We start from the raw sequence: 26799 nt of genomic DNA, 5'->3' as shown, positions 1-26799 counted from the left end.
TTCAACAACACCAAATCTCTTCACTATTCAATTGTTTGACATTTTGTTAAACACTTGGCCAAAAAACTCTGCTATCACCGTGGTAAGTCTAATATAGCTCTCTCTAATCGATAGTGGTAATGCAGATTTTCGTTTAGGATTCTTAATTGCTTCTTCCACTTTAGGTTTTTTGAATATGTATAGTACACCAAATGACAGTGCTGAAAATTAAACCAATTGCTACCAGACCAATTCAAAGATGAAATTATACTGCAAATTTTATTATTAATCCAAGTCTCTACACAAGAAATAATAGAATCATGGAACCTGATTTGAAGCACAAAGATGAACTGGGGCAAAATAATTCCTTATCTAGCAGGTCGCAGCCTCCAGATTGAATAGTCCAATCCACCAGGTGTCCACGTGCCTTCCAAAAGCCATAACACAGGCCTGAAAGAATAAAATTGCAGGCTTCTTCTTGCGGATGCAGGCCAGTATAGGCAATCACGGACCCAAATAATGAAAACACAGGCCCAGGAATTAAATTACAGGCCTTCTCAATGATGCCGCAGGTCTGTAAAACTCAAATGCAGGCCTTCAAGGACAGAATGCAGACCTTCTGATATTAAAACACAGTTCCAGACATTTAATTCTAAAACATTGACTGGCAGAATAAGGCAGCCCAAGTTTGCAGGTTATCGAGGTGTTTGGTGTAGCAATTCTCAAAGCTGAAACTAACAAATCTAGATGCCCAGTTTGCAGATACCTCTAATGTGCTCTTTCCACAATCTCGGATGTCAAACGCTGCTAATGAATGTGCCCAGGTTTGGCATCTACAAGCCAGCAGACATTAACATGGGACAGGAACACCGAATTCCAATTGATCGAACTGGTCTATTGCAACTGATATATAAATGCTACTCCGACAAATTACTATCTTCGAAGCCACAGAAATAGAAGACACTCCAGAATTCTCAAAAATGCAGATTTCTTCAGCAAAGTAATGTTCCTTAATAACACCAATATCTCCCAGCCACAGGCAAATACAGTAAAGGAGATTCACCCAATTACCAAAATATAATGAAATCACTATACCTCAACAGTGATTCAATACACCTCTCAGCTTCAAACCCTTATACTTCAGCAAGGGCACAGGAACCAACCTCAGGAAACATCAAAAAGATGACAAACAAAATAATCAATCAAATAATCGGATGCCTTTCCTTTCACAATAAACCCATATTTATAATCTCCAAAAACCACTTGTTTCCCAAACGAAACTCCACTCAAGAAGCTTCACCAACACAACATTTATTAGAAGCTTCCATTAGATTATTTTAATGAATAACAATTCCTTGCCCTTTTGTATTTAATACTTGGCTTATAAATAATAAAATAAATGGCCCCTTCCAATGATGACTCAACCCTCAAGTGAAATTATAAAGTTTAATTATAACTTTATAATAAGCCATTTCATGATTTAATAATAATTTGGCCACTTAAAATATAATAACTACCAAAATACTCATCATTTAAATATGTCATCTGAAATAAAAGTCACATTTTTCTCCATGTGACCAAATGCACTTTCCAAAAATTGGAAGGGTCCATCTTAATCAACACCTAGCTTACCACAAATAGTAAGTAAACAAAACTAAGCTTAAACAAAGTCCAATTTGAGCCAAACGAAGACCAACCTGTAACTTACTGAATTGTGGAGAAGACAAGACCCTCCCAAGCCAAGCCATTGCCTCAAAAAGACCCTCTATTCACAATAATTAGCCTACGAGGATCACAATAATAGGCTAATCCCTCAAACCCTAATGCTACCAAAAATGGGGACATTACACTCCTCCCTCCACGAGATTTGCTTGTCCTCAAGCAATGCAGCAACACAATGAACTCCAATCTCCACCTAGATCCCAAATGTAGAAGTATGCGACACCTTGTCAACATTGAACCAACTGCAAACCACTAACATCATCAGGACTAACAACATAACTTGCAACATAGCACCCACAATCTATGTTGATGATGTAGGAGTTAGGATATCACCAAAAGACAACTCCACAGGAAATCTCAACATACTCTTCTTCCCAGTCACCACCCACATAATATATATTGGATCGGAATCCTAATCATCAACCCCCACAAAAGATGTAGCTACAGGAAAACCTGGTGCAACATGAGGTTCTCTGTCGATGTCAACAAGTACACTCATCCCAACAATACCTGTAATTGCAATAGATGTAACTACATCCTTATCAAAATTCGTGGCTTCAGGAACATCACCAATTGTGGCTATAGGAAACTGAACCGTGTCTGCAGATGGTGAAAATTGAGTCCAACTCCACTCATGTGAGTGATCAACATCAATCTCAAAAGGGGGATTGTAATAAAACAATGTTGCATCCATGTTGAACATAGGATTGTCCGCAAAGTGAACATCAACACTATGTTAATCAATAGTATAACATAATTGTTTCTCTACATCACTCACCTCATCATCAATAACATGTGTACTATCATCAAAGCACACATCTACAATCGCATGCATATTGCTAAACTCCTCAACAGATGGCTCAACCGATACAGAAGTGCTTGCTGATATGACAATATCCTCGCATGCTCCTACCTTTCACTATTACTGCATCACCATCAAACACAATCCTAGGGGCTCATGTCAACAATTGTATCATCTGACTCAACCTGACATGAATTCTCATCATACTCCACATCCACTATGGCCAACTCATGCGATGTCTCATTAGAAATGTCCCGCACATCTATAGCCACCAATTTATCATCACATTTCACTCTTTGAAAAAGTGATATTACACTCTACTCAAATCTCGGATTTGAAATCAGTTGGGACATTTGTTTGTGATTTTGATTCAATTCATTAACACACATTCAACTGTTTCAGAATACCAAACTATATAACAAGTTCTTCATCCCTACGTGGTGAAGTACGCCCATTTGCGGGTATAATGTCTACTTGGAATGAATCTCTTATCACCATCAATAACTACGGAATGCCAAACCAAACAAATGCTATCAACAACTGAACAAATCACTGATCAGATAATTCTGAGCCCAATTCCTGCAGGCTGGCAGGAAACCACTATAACAATCCCCAGCCGGTTAATCACTTCAACAACACCAAATCTCTTCACTATTCAATTGTTTGACATTTTGTCAAACACTTGGCCAAAAAACTCTGCTATCACTATGGTAAGTCTAATATAGCTCTCTAATCGATAGTGGTAATGCAGATTTTCGTTTAGGATTTTTAATTGCTTCTTCTAGTTTAGGTTTTTTGAATATGTATAGTACAGAAAATGATAGTGCTGAAAATTAAACCAATTACTACCAGACCAATTCAGAAATGAAATTATACTGCAAATTTTATTATTAATCCAAGTCTTCAACACAAGAATAAATAGAATCATGGAACCTGATTTGAAGCACAAAGATGAACTGGGGAAAAATAATTCCTTATCTAGCAGATCGCAGCCTCTAGATTAAACAGTCTAATCCACCATGTGTCCACATGCCTTCAAAAACCATAACACATGCCTGAAAGAATACTTCTTGCAGACGTAGGCCATTACAGGCAATCACAAACCCAAATAATGAAAACGTAGGCCTAGGAATTAAATTGCAGGCTTTCCCAATGATGTTGCAGGTTTGTAAAACTCAAACGTGGGCCTTGAAGGACAAAATCCACACCTTCTGATATTAAAACGCAGTCCCAAACATTTAATTCTAAAACATTGACTAGCAGAATAAGGCCGCCCAAGTTTGCAGGTTATCCAAGTGTTTGGTATAGCATTCTCAAAGCTGAAACTAATGAATCTAGATGTCCATCTTGCAGATACCTCCAATGTGCTCTTTCCACAATCTCAGGTGTCAAACGCTGCTAATGAATGTGCCTAGGTTTGGCATCTATAAGCTAGCAAACATTCACATGGGACAGGAACAATGAATTCCAATTGATCGAACTGGTCTATTACAACTGAAATATAAATGCTACTCCAACAAATTACAGTCTTCTAAGCCACAATAAACACAGAAATAAAAGACACTCCAAAATTCTCAAAAATGCAGATTTTGAATTCTTCAACAAAGTAATATTCCGTGGTAACAACAATATCTCCAAGCCACAGGCAAATATGTAATGTCCCCATTTTAGCAGGTTCCTAGAGGTTAGATTTTGTCAGCTCATTAGTGCAACCCCGTGAGTTGACATTCGGTTTTGAGGGTCTTTGATAGGGATTTGCTATTTTTGGACTTACTATTTTTAGTAAGTCACTTTTGACCAGTTTCTATTTTGGTCAAGGCGGTTCTAACAATGCTGGTTATTTTTCTTTTTGCTTTTGGGCTATGGTCGAATTGTTTTAGTGAAGTCATATTTATTGCAATTATGGTGGGACTTACTGATTATTTAATGCATTGGTGATTAATTATGGTGCTTTTAATACAAAGTATTTGGACTTTATATTATAAAGCAAGGTTTAAGTGAGAAGTGTCAAGGTGAAGCCAGGTTGCACAAGGTCTTATAAATACGACTTCATTTCGAGGAGAAAGCCATCTTGATTATGTTTTATTTGCTCATATCAACTGCCTGAGGGTTTTAAGAAATTTTGAGTTTTCGATGATAATTGTGTTGAGGTAAACAATTATCATATTCTCCTATTGTGTTCACTGTGGCTAAGGAGACAGACATTCTGAAGGTTACTCAATTGCTATTGTTTGAAGTAATTAAAGTGGAATTCGCTTGAGGATTTTGGTGGCAGACCATTGACATTCTGAAGCAACATGAGGGTTATGAAGTATGAGAAATTATACCAGCTTGGATGCCAATTTATCAAAGTTGGGCAACATTGGAATGAGGGTATTTCTCTCAGGTTAATACATAAAATATGACTTTGCTGCCTAATTGTGCAATCTGCATTTTTTTTGGAGGACGTGTGACATTGTGTGAGACATGTGGTCTACTTGGCATTCATGTGAGGACCCTACTTTCATTCGTGTCAGTAACCATAGTCTGCAACCTGGGATTGGAAGTGACTACTAACACCTTCAAACAGTGCAGGAGTGAAACCGGCCATACATCTTGAAGTTAAACGCAATTCTCCTTGATCGGTTGACTGCCAATTTATCTTGGCTATGGCTGTCATCTTGGACGTGATTGTTGCTAGGTCATTCCAATGTCTGGAGATACTGAAGAAATTTGTGCTGATGTGTAATTGAACAACAACATCACAACACTCATTAAAATACCAGGTTCTTGTCATAAGTTTCCCAATTAAATCTTTGTTGTTCCGAAATTTCTATGAAGTGATAATGTCCCAAATAAACATCTGTTAATTCTTTAAGTTATTTGTTCATTTGAACAATCTGAAATTTTCTTAGAAAATCAAAAAAATATTATATTGTTAAGAAATGAACAAGTTCACTTTAGAATCACAATCCAAGGTTAGCTGGGCATTTTACAGTGGTATCAGAGCGGTTTCCTGCCAACCTGCAGGAATTGGACTCATAATTTTCAAAGGAATATTCTTGTTGTTCTACATCTCGAGATATGGATGGTGATCAAAGGTTTGTGCCAAGCATGCACTACACAAAATGGGATCAGAATGTACCTCCCAAAGAGGGAGAGCAAGAGATTCAGTTTGGCTCGGTGGGTAGTCCAAGTGGTTCTGGTAGAATTGGGCAACGAGCTACAAATGCTCAAGTTGATAGAGATGTTTTGCAGGCATTTAGGAATATCGCAGTCAGGCAATAGTAGATGACAGGTGTTCTCCAACAGTTGTCTAATACCTTGCAGCAGTTAGCTTTGCCTCGAGATTGGGGTAGAGAGAGATCGAGATGTTTATGTTGGTTCCCATAGGTCACATGTGGATACAAGGCCCAAGGCTGATGACAGGCTTAGGATCGAGGATCATGTCAAGATGGATGACAAGTTGGACATAACAGGCTATATTGGTGCTCAGGGCAGGCCACAGAGACTCACCTTCTTGAGACCTGAATTAGATGCAGTTACCACTACTTCTGACGCTGCTCCATTTGTTGATGATGTACTGACTCATTTCATGAGTGGGAGGCCTGCTACTGACAGCTAGCAGCCTAAGTATACTGAGCTCCAACAAGCAGCTAGTAAGATGACATTGGCTCATTTTGATGGGAGCAGTAGAGTGACTGCTAGAGCTTGGGTGCACAAGCTCGACACCTACCTTGCTTTGCATCCTATGACTGAAGAGGATGCCATCAGGTTTGTTGTACTACACCTTGATGGAGTTGCACATGATTAGTGGTATCATAGTTTAGTATCTCTCCATCATCATCATCATATCATACCAAGAGTTTGTGGACAGGCTGATAAAACATTTTGACAAGAAGGATCCTGAGGTATATTTTAGGGAGTTGGCTCAGTTACGACAGACATCTGGTTTAGAGGCATTCATCAATGAGTTTCAGAGGTTGTCAGTGATGGTGTATGATATATCTGAGTGGAGGAGGGTTATGCTTTTCATTGAAGGTCTTGCTGAGCCACTCAAAGGGTGGGTTAAGTCATTAGATCCCCCTTCATTGCAGGAGGCAATGAAAAAGGCTCATAACTTAGAGGCTTCTGCACATAGAGGCAAGTTTGTCTCGAAACCTGCTACGTCCTACTATGATAGGACACCACCTTGGAGAGAGGAGAAGACAGAGGGTAAGCATCCTGATGCAGCACCTTTAGATAGGGAAACCATTAATGATCTGAGAAGGAAGTTGTGTTTCTATTGCAGGGGTCCTTATGATGTTGACCATGACTGTCCTATGAAGCCTGAGGGTAAAATAGGGTGATGGAGTGGTTCTACGATGATGACGGTAGTGTTGATTTTTAAGAGCAGTCTGGGGATTATGATTATGATCATGATCAACATAGGAGTGATGATGTTGATGATGAGGTGGATGACTCCAACCTCAAGGTAGCTTACTATCCAGTATGAGGAAGGAGGGAGCTTTCAGGATGCGTGGGCTCATTATTGGACAGGGTATTGTTGCCTTGTTTGATACTGGAGCTACTCATAATTTTATTGATGCACATTTGGTTACCAGGAGAGGTATGTAGACTAAGGATTTTGAGGGCCTACAAGTACAAGTAGCTGATGGTTACACTTTAAAGTGTAACAAGATGATTACAGATCTTCCTATGAAACTCAATACATATACTTTCTCTGTTGATTTTTATGTGGTAGACATGGGGGGAACAAATATAGTCCTTGGTATGGCCTGGTTAAACACACTTAAGGATATTTACGTAAGTACGAAGAAGATGGAGATGAGATCTATTGAGGAAGAGCAACCCCAAGTTCTTAAAGCAATCTGTAATGATGAGCTGAAGCAAATCTCCCTTAGGCACATGCAGCATTTGGTTCGACATGAGGATGTTATTGATTGGGCAATGGGGTGCAGGATTCTGCCTATTCAAAAGGATATTGAGGAGACAAAATATCATCCTAATATCCAGAAGTTGAGAATTAAACATTCTAAAGTGTTTAATAATTTACCCCCTAGTAGGCCGCCGGATCGTGGGATTAAGCATACCATTGAGTTGGAGGAAGGCACTAAGCCTATTATGATTACTCCCTATCACCATCCGAAGAGGCTCAAAGATGAGATTGAGAAGACCATACAGGAGCTACTTGATCATAAGCATATTAGGCCAAGTAAGTCCCCATTTGCGTCTTTAGTTGTTCTGGTGAAGAAGAAGGATGGCACCCTTCGGATGTGCATTGACTACTGAATGTGGACCATTAAAACCGTGTATCTGATTCCACGGATTGATGAGCTCATTGATGAATTGCATGGGGCTAAGTATTTTTCAAAGATTGATTTGAGCTCCGGCTATCATCAAATCCGAGTCAGAGAGCAGGATATAGAGAAGACAATATTCAGATGTCACTGTGGGCATTTTGAGTTTTTGGTCATGCCTTTTGGTCTTACCAATGCTCCAGTCACTTTTCAGTCTACTATGAACAGAGTGTTCCAGAGTCAGCTCCACCGGTTTGTGTTGGTCTTCTTTGACGACATTCTAATTTATAGCAAACTTGGGATGATCATGTTGTTCATTTGGATACAGTCTTGGGTATATTGTATAGGGCTTCCTTCTATGCCAAGGAGTCCAAGTGTGCTCTCGGTCTGACAGAGTCGCTTTACTTGGGGCATATTATTAGTGTTGATGGAGTATGCATGGACCCAGATAAGATCTGTGCTATTGTGAAGTGGCCTACACCTAAGACCCTGACACTGTTGAGAGGGTTTATTGGGCTTTGTGCCTTTTATCGTAGGTTTGTAGCCAATTTCTCATGACAAGTTGCTCCCCTTACAGATGTGACCCATAAGGGTGCTTTCCAGTGGTCGGCTTAGGCACAAGAATGTTTTGAGAAGTTTAAGACTATTATGACTTCATGTCCAATATTGGCTTTACTTGATTTTTCTAGGCCTTTCGATTTGCATTGTGATGCTTCTAGAGAGGGCATTGGTGTTGTTTTGTCCCAAGATCGACATCACATAGTTTTTGAGAGCAGCAAATTACGGAGTCTTGAGAGAACTTTTAGTATTTATGATAAGGAGATGTTAGCTATCATGCATGCTTTGGCTAAATTCAGGCAGTATTTGGTCGACAGCAAGTTTTGCATTAAGACTGATCATAATAGCTTGAGACATTTCCTAAGACAAAGGGATTTGAATGAGAGACAGCAGAATTGGGTCAGCAAGCTACAGTCTTACGATTTTGATATCTCCTATATCAAGGGGACTCAAAATGTAGTCATAGATGCTCTTTCGAGGAGACCTCACCTTTGTATAGTATCTAATATTTTAGAGGATTGGAGACATTTGATTATAGCTGAGTATGCCAGGGATCAATGGGCAACAGGTATTGTGGATGGTAGTATTTAGGATGATAGATATTCTCTTTTAGGAGAGTTGATTATCTACAAAGGGAGGATATATTTGGTTCCAGAGTCAGATGTAAGTAAGATTATCCTACAGGCATTTCACGATTCTCCTATGGCCGGTCACCCTGGTTTTTTTAAGACTTATAGACTAGTTCGAGAGAGATTTACATGGAAGGGATTGAAGACTGATGTTCATCACTATGTCCGTGAGTGTTCGGTTTGTCAGCAGAACAAATATGAACACACATATCCTGCTGATTTATTACAGCCACTTCCTATTCCTGAAGGGAAGTGGGAAGGGATCTCCATGGACTTCATTGTGGGCTTGCCCAAAGCCCAAAGACGGAATTGCATATATGTGGTGGTAGATAGACTCACGAAGTATGCTCACTTCCTATTACCACTACCTGTTCAGCCATGTAGTTTGGCTGAATTATTTTTCAAAGAGATCTTCAGGTTGCATGGTTTACCTAAAACCATTGTGAGTGACCGTGACAACAAATTTATGAGTCATTTTTGGCAGGAGATTTTTAGATTGTGTGGGATTGAGTTGAATCCTAGCACCAGCTACCATCCATAGACTGATGGACAAACGGAAATACTGAACAAGTGGATAGAAAGATATTTGCAAAAATATCTCTCTTCTCAGCAGAAGGCTTGGGTAAAGTGGATTCACTTTGTGAATATTGTTACAATTCCACTCACCACATGACTACTCATATGTCACCTTTTAGGGCTCAGTACAGGTATGATCCACCTAGTTTTATAGACTTGTTTATGTGGTGATAGAAAAGTACTGAGTGCAGTAGATTTGTTGCAGGACAGTCAGGATGTAGTGAGATCCTTGAGAGATAATATACAGAGAACACAAAATCAGCAAAAACAGTATGCTGATCAGAAGAGAACAGTTCGGACTTTCCAAGTGGGTGACATGGTCTACTTGATGTTGCAGCCGTATCGGTAGTCTTTGATCAAAAGGAGTGGGTGTAATAACCCCAACCGGTTATAACTTTGTGAAACACCAAATCCTTCTCAAATTCAGTTGTTTGACATTTTGTCAAACACTTTGCAAGCAAGCTCTGATACCAATGTAATATCCCTTGCCCAAACTAACTGATTTTAGCTCAAGGAATATTGTCAAACACTTGTATGTTACCTTCCTCTATTCTGATTCTTTGTGTTTTAGATTATTTGATATAGTTGGAATGATACTAAGAAATTCAGAATATTCGCAAATGTTATTGCAATACCTCTTATAATGAACTAACATGCAAGTGCAGTACTTTTTGAGTATTTTCAATGCATATACATGAAAACTAGATATGGAATGCATACCTACAGCCAACTGACGTTTTGACAAACAATTAGCGTACAACTATTATGCTAATCATATATGCTATTAGATGGACATTTCATCAAACAAATGGTATGCAACATATATCTCCTTTATTGAATTCATTCCGATATACAATGTTGCTATGAATTTGCAAAGACAAATGGGCTTACAATAATGACTACAACAATGCCAAATCTAATTCTGAGTTATCAATTACAATAGCAAACTTATATGCCTAAGATTACAATGCTAACTACAAATAGTTGCAAGAGGAACCTGATAATATTGATGCCTAATGGATGGAGATGAAAGTTGCAATCGGAATCAAGCGTAAATACTGTAGCACGGGTATTGTAGCATGGCACTGTTCACGCGTATTGTAGCAACAAAGGAAAAAACGATTACTAATGGCTACCAAAGATGAATCTTCAGGTCTGCATTTGATAGTCCTTCAATATTCTTCAAACCCTCTGGTTATTCCATAACTTTAAGCACTAATAGAACTCCAGAATGAAGCTCTCCTGAATGCCAAATTCAGTGGATATTTCACCACCTCAAATAGTTGCAACATTGAAGAATTGACGCTCTCCAATGGCTAGTTGAAATCAAAAACCCTTAGTTTCTTCTCCCAAGTTCATATCAAATGCAATTTACAATAATAAGATACCTAGCGATGAAGCTTTCGACTCTATTTATTCTTTTCCCTCACCCTTCTAGAAGGAAATAAAATATTATTTAATTGCACTCTCTAGAAGCTCCCCCCTTTCCAAGGCAATAATTAGTTGTACTTATTGAAAATGCACTCTCTAGAAGCTTCCCCCTTTCCAATACAATAATTAGTTGTGCAAAGTCACCTTTTAATTTTAATTTATTTAATGACTAAAAAATTAATTTAATCAATTTCTCATTATTTCTCCACTTAGCCTTCGAAGAATGTAAAGGCTAAGAACTTCACTGAGATGCTAAAAAGATGGGGACATTACAATGGAGCTGAGAAACTTTAGCCGCGTTACTATGGCCCCTTTCGGATTGTGCGGTGGGATAGTGAGGTGGCGTATGAGTTGCAATTGCCTGATGATAGTAAGTTCATAATGTGTTTCATGTTTCATGCCTCAAAGGGGCTTTGGGTCATCATGTGATACCTTCTCCTATATTGCCTCCGTTGGATGATGAAGGAAGATTGGAGTTGATTTCGGAAGCGATTCTTGATGCTAAAGAAAGCCAATTGCAATGGAGGACCATTCGTGAATTTTTGGTTAAGTGGCAGGATCTTCCAGATGAGGATGCCACTTGGAAGCCTGAGGATATTCTACAGCATCCCGGATTGCGACTGCTTGAGGACAAGCAATCTTGGGGAGGGAGGACTGTAATGTCCTCGATTTGCTATTTTTGGACTTACTATTTTTAGTAAGTCACTTTTGGCCAGTTTCTATTTTGGTCAAGGCAGTTCTAAGAATGTTGGTTATAGGTCGAATTGATTCAATAAAGTCATATTTATTGCAATTATAGTGGGACTTAATGATTATTTGATGCATTGATGATTAATTATGGTGCTTTTAATACAAAGTATTTGGACTTTATATTATAAAGCAAGGTTTAAGTGAGAAGTGTTAAGGTGAAGCCAGGTTGCACAAGGTCTTATAAATATGACTTCATATCGAGAAAGCCATCTTGATTATATTTTATTTGCTCATATCGACTACTTGAGGGTTTTAAGAAATTCTGAGTTTTCAGTGATAATTGTGTTGAGGTAAACAATTATCAAATTCTCCTACTGTATTCACTGTGGCTAAGGAGACAGACATCCTAAAGGTTAATCAATTGCTATTCTTTGAAGTAATTGAAGTGGAATTTGATTAAGGATTTTGGTGGTAGACCATTGATATTCTGAAGCAACATGAGGGTTCTGAAGTCTAAGAAATTATACCAGCTTGGATGCCAATTTATCGGAGTTGGGCAACATTGGAATGAGGGTATTTATGGCAAGTTAATACATAGAATACGACCTTGCTGCCTAATTGTGCAATCTGTGTTTTGTTTGGAGGACATGTGACATTGTGTGAGACCTGCGATCTGCTGGCATTCATGTGAGGACCCTACTTTCATTCGCGTGAGCAACCATATTCTACGACCTGGGATTGGAAGTGACTGCTGACACCTTCAAATAGTGTAGGAGTGAAACCGGCCATACATCCTAAAGTTAAATGCAATTCTACTTGAACGGTTGACTGCCAATTTATCTTGGCCGTGGTTGTCATCTTGGACATGATTGTTGCTGGGTCATTTCAATGTCTAGAGATATTGAAGAAGTTTGTGCCGATGTGTAATTGAACAACATCACAACACTCACATTAAAATACCAAGTTCTTGTCATAAGTTTTCCAATTAAATCTTTGTTGTTCTGAAATTTCTATGAAGTGATAATGTCCCAAATATATATTTGTTATTTCTTTAAGTTATTTGTTCATTTGAAAAATCTGAAATTTGCTTAGAAAATCAGAAAAATATTATATTGTTAAGAAATAAACAAGTTCACTTCAGCATCACAGTCCAAGGTTAGCTGGGCATTTTACAAAATACAGTAAAGGAAATTCACCTAATAACCAAAATATAATGAAATCACTATACCTCAACAATGATTAAATACACCTCTCAGCTTCAAACCCTTATACTTCAGCAAGGGCAAAGGAACCTACCTCAAGAAACATTATAAAGACGACAAACAAAATAATCAAATGTCTTTCCTTTCACAATGAGCCATATTTATCAGTGTTACGGGACTTAGAGTTGTCTCTGACTCAAAAAGTCAAAATTGGGCTCGAACTCGGACTCGGCAAGGACTCGGAAAATTGAAAAACTCATGAAATTCAAAGATTTTTAAGAATTTTAAGATTTTTTTAATGCATATTTTAGTCAATTAACATAAAATACACAATAATTGAGATGAATAGAAGCTACTTAATACACATACACAATTTTGCATAGATCACATAAGTATAAAAGTGAGTTTCTGAAGGAAAAGAACTGAATAACACAATATAAAGTAATAAACATAGTGTCACTGCAATGTCACATGTCTACAATATTCATGGGTTACGAAATCCATGGTATCAAAAGTTCAAAACATATATCAAAATAACAACTAGAGTGTAGAACACTAAGGCTCATAGTAGCATATATCCTCCTACAAGTACGCCTAAGATAAGTCATGGAAGACTGTAGAGCCTTCCTCTCTCCCTTTGTCTGAAGTTGAACCTCAGAGGCGTCCTCATCCTCATCCTCACCCTCACCCACATAATCCTCATCATCAGACTCAAATCCATCACTCCTAGCCTCAAGGTCTTGCACTCTGTCTCCTCACACTCTAGCCTCCTTGATTGCCATCGCTACTGCCTCAACCTCCCGATCCACTTGATCAACCCACTCCACGTCTTCATCAGTGAAGACAGGATCAACAATCTCTGTGTTCCATTCTGCATGTGGATCAACAGTCTCTAATACAATCGTTGATGTATCGGTGCCCAGGATTTGTCCATGGCGAAGGCAAAGGTTGTAGTGAACAAAGACAAGATCGTTCAATTTTTGCACTACCAACCTATTGCACTTCTTCAAGTGTATATATTCGTATAGACTCCAATTACGTTCGCAACCTGATGCACTAGATGGTTGGCTCAAGATGCAAATTGCAATCCTCTGAAAATTTGGCACCTTAGTGCCAAACATCTCCCACCATGCATCTAAAACAAAACAAAAAATTAAATCAATTCAATAACTTTGACTTTATCAAATTAAAATGGTAATAGAATTAGAAATTAGGATGTAGAATCATAGATTTTTGTCAGGCATCAATTCTGTCATATTTTTCTTGCACAACTCTCATGTAAATAAGTCCCCTTGAGCTTTCTTAAACAACTCAATCTCACAGACTACAATTGTTCCAACTCTTGAATCAAGTGACATTCTCTCTACAATATCATAGAGGCCACTCCACACCTCATTATCAGCCTTGAAATGTGGGCTGAATTGGTATGTTGGATTAAAGATGTAGGTTGTTGCATGTATAGGCTTGTGAAATAGATTGTGCCGACGTCTATCAATGTCATCCCATATAATGTAATGTCCCCATTTTTAGCAGGTTCCTGCAGTGAGCCAAGTCAGCTCACCATCGCGACCCTCATGAGCTAACATTAGGATTTGAGGGTCTTAGTTGTGTGGTTATAGGCTTTCCAGCAGCCTATGGTGTGTTTTGGCTCCATTTCAGGGACTTACTATTTATAATAATTCAACCTGTTGGTTCTGATGAGCTCAGTTGAGTCAGAGGAGTTGGAGGATGCTCTTAATTTTTATTTCGGGCTTCCAGTTTGGAGTCCAAGAATATTGGAGGAAGGGCCTATTTATAGTAAGTCACTCCATCAGGTTCATTCATCGTCTTTCATCATCAAGATCACTTTGGTGTTGTCAGATTTCGACTCTGATGCTTCATCAGTTGTTTTCGAAAGACAGGTGAATTATTATTATTGTTCCTCTAAATATGCTGAGGTTGTTATTTTTATTACTATTGTTGGTTGGTCACCTCAGTATCATAGCTCGTTGGAACTGGGACGAAAAGTTTTAAATCATGGGAACAAAAAACAGTGGCCTTACATGTCAGAATTTGAAGTTATGGTAAAAAAGGTCATTTTTGGAGCTAAGAGCAATTAATAAATTAGTTTATAATGGCACTTTATTATATTTTAATGTTGTGTGTGAGAAGCTTTTTAAGTGAAGTCCATTTGGGAAACTTTGTGCCATTTGGAGAGTATAAATATGAGCCCATTTGATGAGTAAAGCATCTGATAGATTATTTTCTTTTGTTGCCGGTGAAGAGTTTCTGAGTTTGTTGATTTCTTTGTCCTTGTTGAAGTATAAGGGTTTGAAATTAAGAAGTGCCTAGTAATTCACAGCTAAGGTATTGTGAATTAATTGTAAGAATTGTCTTAATTAAATAATAATATTTCCCCACTGTTATGTATTGTACTTGGGAATTTCATTGTGGCCAGAGAATTTGTGATTTGGAACGCCATTATTGTCTACTGTTTAGCGTGGTTAAAGAGGAATGTACTATGGCTGTCATCCCTGTATTTGGCAGCGATTTCAGACTTTGTGAAAGGCTGCAATTAATCATTGGAGGGCAGCAATCAGGTTGTAGAGCACCTACAATTATAAGCAAGGAGCATGTATTGCTGAGCCTACGAGTAAATTGGATCATTTCTTGAGAGCTGCAATCCATATTTCATCTATTAAAACTCAATTTCCAAGTTCATTATTGCATTCTTGTAAATTTCCAAAAGTCAATTTTTAAATTGGATATTAGTAACATTGCCATCAATTATTGAATTACTTCTTAATTGTTTAGTAGTGTTCATTTGTCCAAATTGATAAAGACTTAATCTATTAAAATTGTGAGCAATTGGCTGTGAATTTAAAGCATTATTTATTGAGTGATAATAATTTGCCTGCCAAATGTTTGACAAAATATCAAACTGTTGATTAGCAAAAGCAAATTGATGTTTGTTAAGGATATAGCCTATTGAGGGTTTTTACATATAAGCTCATACCTATCTCGATTCCCTGCAAAAAAAGAGCAAATGGCCTCCTTCACCCTATCCATGCCCTAATAAATGTAGCCCATTGAAGGCTTCTCTCCATCAACAATTCGTAGAAGGACAACAAGTGGCTTTATGAACTGCATTCATTATTAAAGTTGAAAAAGAAACAATCAGCTTTAAGTTTTTCTTTAAAAAATGAACAATAATTTATAACATAATTTCATAAACAAAAAAGTTGAAATGAGGACAAAAAAGAAAATTATCTTCACAATCTCAGCGATCGGTGTCCAAAAAAAGCCTCATCAAAAATGTGATCAATTGCATCAGTCCCTGCAATGGCCTTTGCATATGATGATGCGATTCACTCCTCACTTACAAACATGCATCTCAAACCTCTCTTTGACTCAAGCAAAGATTGCAATGTGAGAAAATCAGTTGCAAATCTAGTGACCATTAGACGAGAAAACTCCTTTTGTTATGTGTGTTTCCTCATGAGGTTGAGGACCCATGTATGATTATATATGAATTTGCATACACTCCTTCCTTGCTCTATAATTGTTTTTATCCAAGGGAGTTTACTAAGATCCTCTAACATGAAGTCAATGCAATGAGTAGCACAAGGGATCCAAAATAAGTGAGGGTGTCTCTCCATAAGAAGCTTTCCTGCAGCAACATAATTTGTTGCATTATCTGTAACTATCTACACCACATTCTCCTCACCCGCATCTTTTATTATTTCATCCATTACCTCACAAAGATATTCAACATTCTTTGTTTTTCCTAAGGCGTCAATTGATTTCAAAAAAACTGTGGTACTTGAAGAAAAAGAAACAAATTAGTATAATGATCATAGAGCAATCATAAATTCATAATTATAAACTTAATCACTTAATCAAGATTCTAAATTTTTAAAAGTATAAGTTCTACTTCTAAATTTTTAATGTCTATTATTACCTGATGAAGAGACAAAAAAGTTGAGGAGTGTTCTACTCCTATTAGTCCAACCATCAGTCATGATGGTGCAACCCTTCGTCTTCCACACCTCATGCTACTCCTTAATTGCACCTTCTACATCAGCCACCCTTTGGGTCAAAATAGGGCCTCCTAGCTCATCAGCGCTAGGGGCTTTGAACCCTGGACCACAAACAGTAACAACATCTATTGCAATTTGTCAATAAGGGGACCTAAAACAAATTACATAAAATTTAAACAAATTATATATTATATTATTACTATTAAAATTGAAAACAAATTAAAATAAACAAAATAAGCATATTATTGTCTCTTGAAACTTGAAAACAAGAGAAGACATAAATTAAATAAATAAGTATCTTGCTGCATTGAATGAAATTTTGTTGTAGATGAAGAAGTCTCCAAGTACCAATTTTGCATTATCATGCTTCTCCTTATTCCAATCCATGCTCTCAAGTGATGGTTGTCCACCTGGAGTCGTGCGTGGAACAAAGATGGAATCAACTGTCGGTCTTGTCTTACAAATGTGAGGCCTAATGGTCACACTCGTAAAAGCAGTAGCAGTAGCAGTAGCAAGTGGAGTAGGGGATAATGGAGAGCAAAAACTAGAAGTTCCCTCTTGAGCTAGTTGTGTCATTTCTTCTTGTTGCTTCTTTTTCAATTTTTTTGTCTCCATTTTTTTCTCTAAAAAAGCTTGCATGTCTCGCATAACATCTTGGGGTACTTCTTTGCATTTTTTAGCATTACGCCTAGGTATATGTGCTAGATGATACTTCAATCTATTTATGCCTCCCCTGTTATATATTACACCCCAATGCCAACATGTAACAACTCCCTTTTTGTAGCCCAGGACGGCATGTTTCCAAGTCCTATCCCTTGCTATTGTAGTTGGGTCTACATCAGGGTTACATGTAGCCCTAGTTCCACTTCCACAAGGCTCACTCTGAGGCATGATGTCAATGTGGGTGCTGCTGCAATATGAATATATTATAAATAGAAAAAAGTTAGCATCAAATCAGATTTTTAACTTTGGGGGCCTTCTTAGTTCTTACTTATCAAGTTTTTCATCATGATAAATTAGAATAAATCTAAATAGTAGATAGTAAAAGTAGAGACTAAAACAAATGTAAACAAAATGGAAAGTAAAAAATATGAATGTAAAACAATTTACAAAACAACACAAAGAAATGCAACTTGTTGCTTACCTCTTCAAATTTGCACAAACAATGAAATGCAAGTAAGTTTGTAGAAGCCTTCTCCAAATGCTTCATTAAGCTCCACTCAATGCTTAAGTGAAAGCTACAAAGTTGCACAAACCATCAACAATTGATATGGGAGAGCCAACCGGTTCGCTAATTTCTCTCTCAAAACTCCAATACTCTTATCTAACTCCTTCCTCTCTATCACAAGCATTAGCAAAGGGTGGAATGATCTTTTTAGGTCAAATGGATGTTATACAAAACAATAAAAAACAACTTAAACTTTTATTTTAATTTATTTTTTCTCTTTTTTGCTTCAACTACCGGCGAGAGTCCTGAGCTTGGGACTCGGCGAGTTTGGCAAGTCTCTAAACTTGGCAAGTCCACGTGGACTCTGCCAAGACTCTTCCGAGTCCAAGTCCAGAGGCTATTTGCCTCAAAAATGTGACTCTGGCTCAGACTCGCAAACCCCTGTAACTATGATATTTATAATCTCCAAAAAACACTTGTTTCCCAAACGAAACTGCACTCAAGAAGCTTCACCGACAAAAACATTAATTAGATGCTTCCAATAGATTCTTTTAATGACTAACAATTCCTTGCCCCTTTGTATTTAATACTTGACTTGGCTTATAACTAATTAAATAAATGGCCCCTTGCAATGATGACTCAAACCTCAACTTAAGTGAAATTATAAAGTTAAAATTATAACATTATAATAAGTCATTTAATGATTTAATAATAATTTGGCCACTTAAAGCATGATAACTCCCAAAATACTCATCATTTAAGAATATAGTCTAAAATATGAGTCACACCTATTATTTCTCCATGTGACCAAATGCACTTTCCAAAAATTAAAAAAGTGTATCTTAATCAACACATGATTTACCACAAATAGTAGGTACACAAAACTAAGCCCAAACAAAGTTCAATCTAAGTCAAAAGAAGACCAACCTGTAACTTGTTGAATTGTGGAGAAGACAAGACCCTCCCAAGCCAAGCCACTACCTCAGAAGACCCTCTATCCACAATGATTAACCTATGAGGGTCACAATAATAGGCTAATCCCTCAAACCCTGATGCTAGCTAAAATGGGGACATTACAAAAAAACTAAATTGAAATTCCTAGCCCTATGGTTGAATACAATTGGAGCTCTAAAGCTTATAATGTAACTATGTTTTGAAGTAATATTTCAATTATGTGCATCTTTGCAATTGAGTCTGAAAAGGTCCATTATTATCATCACTGCATGATTAGAAAGCCTTTCATCAGACACTCCAACCATGAACGTGTCACCTACTTTCATCACCAAGGTTGAAAATTTATCACATATATTTATGGTTTTCAGTCATCTTTCCTACCTTTTAAAAAGCATAGATGTTGTCATATTTAAGTAAAGGCTCATATCAGTTTTGACTTTAACAGTTGGCCTTCTGTTTTTCTTTTTTTCTTTTTGCTACATCATATTAGAAATAATGTGATCAAATAACAAAAAATGTAGAATTTATAATTCAGTTTTGCCTTCTGCTTTTTGCAACATCATATTAAAAAATGGTATGATTAAATAAAAGAAATGTAGGATTTATACATCAGTAGAGAAACATACAATTACTCCATGAACTCCTTCAACAGTAAATAGTTCTATATCATTGCCTGAGTCTCCACATACAAGAACATTTTTAGCTAGTGATCCCTCTTTCTTCATTTTTCTCATCAAGTAAGCAAGGGCTTCTCCTTTTCCACCCATTTTTGGAAGCACATCAAAGGCTATTCCTCCACTATAAATCAGTTTCACATCAAGCTGATCATGCACAAACAAAACAATATTAGCTAATAACATTTATGTTCAATAAAAACCATTATATATACATAAATCTTGCTTACTGTTGAATTATATTTTAGCATAACCTTCCAGGAATTGATTACACTTGTAGTCTATAAACCTTTTACAAAAGCCTTGATCAAATGAATACGGAAACTGAAATCTTACTCATGCTAGAATGTTACTAATGCCAGTGTTTATTCACAATTGCATACTCCTTTGTAAAGACATACTGACCTAGAGATTGTAAATGAAAAGCAATGGTTTTATGGTTCTGCAGCAGACAATTAAGTTTTTCAAGAAATATTAGAGTACAAATTTGAAAAAAAAAAATAGTTTATTACATATTTTGGTTGAATCAAGACCCACTACCCTTACAAAATTTTGAGATTATCAGGCCTATTACATCAGCATGAAGACCCCATGATGACCTGCACCCATACTCACTGCTATTTAACTCTCCATCTGCAAATTTTCAATGGTACTACCACTGCTGCAATTTTTCCATTTCTCCACTTCCACACACTTCAGCACTATCTAGCCACATCCTTCAGCACTATTAGGGTGCAATCTACCTGCAATTATAGGAGAGCTACTGCTTAGCATACCTTATGGCACTACGATGTCCTTGAGGAATGTTAAACCTTGGTCTCCATCATGAGAACCAAACCAACCAGTTGACAACATCCCAATTGGCAATGATAACAGTATTAATAAATGTGCATTTTTTTTATAACTTAATTGTGAAAACAAAATTGTGTATCCTTCACAGACATTTATGTTTCAAGAATTTGAGATGTAGTCACCCTCAATGGTTCAAGCTGATGATCCATGCTTGAGTCGCCCATTACTATGCCAATTAGTCAATGGTCTCATCACATGTTTAAACTATTGCAAACAATGTCATGTCCCCATTTTGGAGGCAATTTGATTTAATTAATTTAATTAATTAGGTTATCCAAAATAATGAATATTTTATGAGGATGACTAATTAATTATTTTAATTAAATAAATAAGTGGTATTAAGTTAATTATTTATAAAGTTATCAAATAAATAAATATTAAAAAGTAACTTTATATTTAATTAATTTAATAAAGTGACTTGAATTATAAAATATTTTTTTATAAAGTCACTTAATAGATAAAATAAAATAATGTTCTAGAAGTTTCTGGAGAAAGTGGAGAAAAAGAATAAATAGGCACCCCGGGCTTCATTCTAATCATCCAGTTGTTTATTTCTCTCTTGACATCAAATTGTGATTCAGTCACATAGTCTACTGTGGAGCCAAGTGGTTTCCGATAGTCAGTTGATTTTTGGGAACGAAAACTCCCTTGGATTTGCATAACTGAGGAAGTGAAATATCTTCTGAAGGGTTGCACATTTGGAGGTGATACTTCAATCACTTCAGCTAGGGCATCATTGGGCCTAAGGCCATTTTCAGCATTTCAACGTTTCAGGAGGCATTTTTAGCAGGGCCGAAAAAGCAGCTCCAAAAAAAGCAATCCGAAAAAGCAGTTCAAAAAAACGGATCCGAAAAAGCAGTTCGATAAAAAAAAGCGGATCTGAAAAAAAACAGTTTGAAAAAGCAAAACGAAAAAAGAAAATCTGGAAGAAGAAAGTGGAAAAAGCAGATCGGACAAAAGCAAAGTAGAAGGGGCAGCATTGAAGAAAATTATTACAGTCATCTACAATCAGGTTCTTCACTTCTCATTTGGCATTATTGGTATCAAAGGAAGGCTAGGATTTTGCAATTGAAAGAGCATTGTAATTTTTAGACTATCTGTATTGCAAACCTAGAGTTGATGATCAGCTTATTAGTTTGCATTCCAATTATTTGAAAAAATATCAATTGGCTATAAGTTCTCTTTTTGGCATAAATAATGTTATAATTTTGCATACTAAGTGTTTATATTAATGACACTTGGTTGTAAGTGCATTAATGCCATCTTAGGTTGCATCCAAAGTATTTGTCATAATTACTAGTTGCTGTAGCTGCATATTGCAAGTAGTTAAGTCAAATATTTGTATTGAATATTGTCAAAATTAGTTGCACATTCATGTTAGGTCATTGTTTAGACAATCTGGAGTCTTTTTTGTAAGCATTCTCTTTGATGCAAATCGAAACAAGAGTCATTGCAGCAATCTGAAAAGTTATATCAGTCATATGACCCCTTGTATGCAAAGTGTTTGACAAAATTCTTTGAGCCTTCAATCAACATTTTAAAGTCGGAATTGAGCAGGGTTATTACAGTGTTATCAGAGCTTGCTTGCAAAGAGTTTGACGAAATGTCAAACAACTGAAGTATAAAGATTTTTGGTGTTTGAAGAAGTTATAACCTATTGGGGTTATTACAGTGGTATCAGAGCCGTTTTCTTGTCATCCTGTTGGGTGAGAACCGAATTACATGAGTGATCAGCACTCTACTTTATCCAGAATGGACAGGTATAGTACAGAGTCTCAGAGGGCACGATCTTGGACAATTGATAGACACAGTATCCAGAGTCGGAATAGTAGAAAGGATGGTTATTCAGACATTCGAGATGAACTTAGGAAAATAAGCCATAACATGTCTGAACTGTTGGTTAAGCACCACCGTATAATGAATGACATGCTATCCGACCCAGCTAAGGTGGATAAGTTGACTGGATTTCTATTTGGCAAATCTTCTCGCAAAGCACCGACTGATACAATGAGGGATATTACCAGGAACCTTAATGAGGAGTTCAAGAAACAAGCTTGCAACCAGGCAGAGGTTTCAGTTCAGCCACAAGAAGAAGTGGTGAAGGATATTACGCTGATGGATAGTAACTATCAACTTGATACTCAAGTTGAGACAGTTGTATACAGGTTGCCAAAGGGTGATGTCTCAGGTACTCAGGATGGTTTGGTTCCAATAGGCAATGACTACAGCGTAATGGGTTCAGATGATAATTATGAGGATGTTGTTGTGCATGATGGTGAGATACCTGGTAGAGATGAGTAGACATTGAGCATTCATGACTTTGTTGAGAGAGAGTACCAGGCACAGTTAGATGCTTCGTCACATGAGGTTAAGGCTGGTAGTACTTCACATGATTTGTCCAGCCAGTTGAAGGTGAGCGAAGACAATATTGTGACTTCATTATATCATCATGACAGGATGCGGGATATGATAGAGGATCACATCTGGATGATTCAGTTACAGGGTAGACATAAGGGAGTTCAGGCAAAATCTTCTTGTGTTGACTTACAGGTGAGTAGGGAAGGAATGGGAACGATGAAGTTGAGTTATTTACATCTTCTATCAGATCGTGACCATCTTCTTAGCCTTGACGGAGACTATTCAGATGCCTTGAGGAGAAAGGAGGAGGAAGTTGACAAGCTTTCTCACGAGCTTGAGGACACTCGAGCTTCTTTGGTGAATACTCCATTGGCATTACAGGATTGGGAGAGACATGGGGATAAGCATGGCATGGAGTTGAGTTTAGTTTCATCTTGCACTCCTGATACTCAGCTTTCTGCGGCACGTAAATCATATGTGGTCGTTGATAATGTTGTGAGTTCATCTTGCATTCACATCCAAGATACAGGGACAATGTCAAACAGGTATGTGGAGTTAGTTGGTATTGGTCATATTACTCAGTTGAGGAGTTTGCTTGAGTTACCAGCTGATTCTAGTTTACGGATATGGACTCGAGATTGTTTCATTGGTGTTTGGGATTCAGTTGACTAGAGATCTTTAACACTTTTTGGTAGCAGTGATTGTTTGGGTGCTATCATGGATTTGATTAGCAGATTGCACAGTGTTGTCTTTTCTTGTGCCAGCAGCTTGTCCGATGTTGGTATTAGTTTTTATACACCGATGTTGGGCTTTGTTCATATATCCAGTCGACCATTCTTGCTGGAATGTGTTGATGATCTTTCATATTTGGCAGTGTGTACAGATGAGTCCCAGGATCATATTGGCATTGATGACATCCAGGAGGATGCAGTGGGCAGTTTTGAAGACTTAGTTTCCTTGGTAGTTTCTTTTGGTACAGAGGAGTTGGATAGCGGTGCTACAGTTTTTGATACTCCGTATGTTGATATGAGCTTTGGAGTTGATTCGCAGGATATGGATGGTGATACTCTAGAGACCAGTAACTTTGAGGATACTCCTTTAAACAGTGCGTCAGAGGAGGTTGGTAGGAGACAGTCTAGCCAACGCCATCATGTGTCTAGTCAGTTGAGAGTTAGTGAGCGAGACATTGCTACAACTTGCCAGCATTTCGATGCTACTCGTCAGTTGTTGGAAGTTTATGGATGGGGTTCTCCTACTAGTGATGAGCAGGGAGGCAGTTATCTTTCTTTGACAGAGTTCCACTCTTTATGGGAGGCTATCCGAATTCTGAGACAGAATTATATGCAGTTGGTAGCCGACAGAGAGTATCTTATGGAGTGGGGGAGTACAGCATACAATGCATTATTGGCCAAGGAAGATGAGGTGAGTGAGCTTACTCAGCAGCTCGAGGTGACTTCTGAGATTCTTGAGAGTACACAGTTGGCTTTCGAGGAGTCACAGTTTCATTTGGCTAAGGTGACCATGGAGTTACAGCAACTGCAGTCTTTACCAGATTCTGTACAGTCACAAGCTGTGGTGTCTGGTGATCCGAGGATGTCCATGGTCGAGATTATCAAAGACAATGGAGATGGGGATGCATCTGTCCTTGATACTAACATTGGCATATTAGGTTTGTTCCCACTAGAGTCAGGTTCAGTTGAGTTGGGTGCTGCAGCAGATTGTTGTATGCCTGACATGGTGGTGGCCTCTAGTACTGATGGCACGGAGACTAGAGATGTTGTATCAAAGATCATGTGTGATATTGGTGAGCCAGCAGTTGGCATGGTTCCTGCTAGTAATACTACTCCCTTGGCAATGTCTTCGGAGGTAGTAGTCAGTTCCAACTTGGTTAGTGATCGATTGCAGTTAGTTACATCTGGATTGCAGTCTAAGCCACTGACTGAGATTGGCGTATTCTATCGGCTTTACACTGAGAGGTATGCTCATCAATTTACCTTTGATGACCATGTTGATGAGATGATGATACAGAGATGTACTTTGGTTCTTAGTGCTTGTCATCAGTTATGGGACGGTTTGACGCCTCGGGATGAGAGTTGTGATGGGCATGACATGGTGATAGGTTTTGCGGTTGACAACTTGATAATACATAACTTAGAGCAGGAGTTTGGGAGTGATGCTTCAGTGGTTGTTGTTATTGATTCTACTCCTTTGGCTATGACATCTCCTAACTTAGCTGGTGATCAGTCATAATGGGTTGTATCACTTGTTCATGGTGAGCTGTTGACTAAGGTTGGTTCTTTTTATCAACATTATACTACAGGGTATGTACATCAGTTAGCATTTGATTCTTGTGTTGAGGAGTTGATGGCAGGCAAATTTGGTTTGGGTTCCATTTCTTGCTGTTTACCTTGTGATGTCTTTTCACCATCAGCAGTGCATGGGAGTTATGGTTATGAGACAGTGGCCGGTGATCTGCAGAGTTGTGTTGACTGCAGGAGTTGTAGAGTGTGTGGATTCTCTATACTTGGTACAGTTTCATTCGGGAGCTTCACCATTGTTGTAGAGTTGGATTGTACATTCTGTATAGGCCAGTGGGATGCGTTGATGGTATTTACTGTGTTGGCAGTTTGATTTGTCCACTTTACTTGGGTTTTGATTTTCTAAGAGTTTGTGTCTCGTGGGTTTCTGACTGTGGCAATTGTGATTTTGGAGTTTGGTTGAGCTGTAATTGTCAGTTTGATTATGGATTCCTCTTGGTTATATTGCAGAGGATATTACAGGAGCCTGTGTTAATTGACAGTAGTATAGTTCATGACGACATTTGGGATCCAGGCGGATTGATTGGTTTATTGTTCAACCATTGCTTGGGGACAAGCAATTTCAGGAAGGGCGGACTGTCATGTCCCCATTTTGGAGGCAATTTGATTTAATTAATTTAATTAATTAGGTTATCCAAAATAATGAATATTTTATAAGGATGACTAATTAATTATTTTAATTAAATAAATAAGTGGTATTAAGTTAATTATTTATAAAGTTATCAAATAAATAAATATTAAAAGGTAACTTTATATTTAATTAATTTAATAAAGTGACTTGAATTATAAAATATTTTTTTATAAAGTCACTTAATAGATAAAATAAAATAATGTTCTAGAAGTTTCTGGAGAAAGTGGAGAAAAAGAATAAATAGGCACCTCGGGCTTCATTCTAATCATCCAATTGTTTATTTCTCTCTTGACATCAAATTGTGATTCAATCACATAGTCTATTGTGGAGCCAAGTGGTTTCAGATAGTCAGTTGATCTTTGGAAACGAAAACTCCCTTGGATTTGCATAACTGAGGAAGTGAAATATCTTCTGAAGGGTTGCACATTTGGAGGTGATACTTCAGTCACTTCAGCTAGCGCATCATTGGGCCTAAGGCCATTTTCAGCATTTCAGCGTTTCAGGAGGCATTTTTAGCAGGGCCGAAAAAGAAGTCCGAAAAAGCAGCTCCGAAAAAAGCAATCCGAAAAAGCAATTCAAAAAAACGGATCCGAAAAAGCAGTTCGATAAAAAAAGCAGATCTGAAAAAAAGCAGATCGGACAAAAGCAAAGCAGAAGGGGCAGCATTGAAAAAAATTATTACAGCCATCTACAATCAGGTTCTTCACTTCTCATTTGGCATTATTGGTATCAAAGGAAGGCTAGGATTTTGCAATTGAAAGAGCGTTGTAATTTTTAGACTATCTGTATTGCAAACCTAGAGTTGATGATCCGCTTATTAGTTTGCATTCCAATTGTTTGACAAAATATCAATTGGCTCTAAGTTCTTTTTTTGGCATAAATAATGTTATAATTTTGCATACTAAGTGTTTATATTAATGACACTTGGTTGTAAGTGCATTAATGCCATCTTAGGTT

At 37.6% G+C, this 26799-nt stretch overlaps 1 protein-coding gene across 3 annotated transcripts in view; it reads right to left on the bottom strand.

The window, feature by feature from the left end:
- LOC149570023 (putative sucrose-phosphatase 2) overlaps window positions 1–26799 on the bottom strand; it is a 178185-nt gene that overhangs the window by 108471 nt on the left and 42915 nt on the right. For all 3 annotated transcript variants that reach the window (XM_089822683.1, XM_089822685.1, XM_089822684.1), the window contains exon 4: window positions 19636–19830. In XM_089822683.1, the coding sequence (XP_089678809.1) occupies window positions 19636–19830 (195 nt within the window). The remainder of the gene's footprint in view (window positions 1–19635; window positions 19831–26799) is intronic.

The sequence above is a fragment of the Cupressus sempervirens genome, chromosome 3 (assembly GCF_028749045.1).
Source record: "Cupressus sempervirens isolate cs-2001-9-10 chromosome 3, ASM2874904v1, whole genome shotgun sequence".
NCBI lineage: Eukaryota > Viridiplantae > Streptophyta > Pinopsida > Cupressales > Cupressaceae > Cupressus > Cupressus sempervirens.
This window is presented reverse-complemented; position numbering and strand designations above follow the sequence as displayed.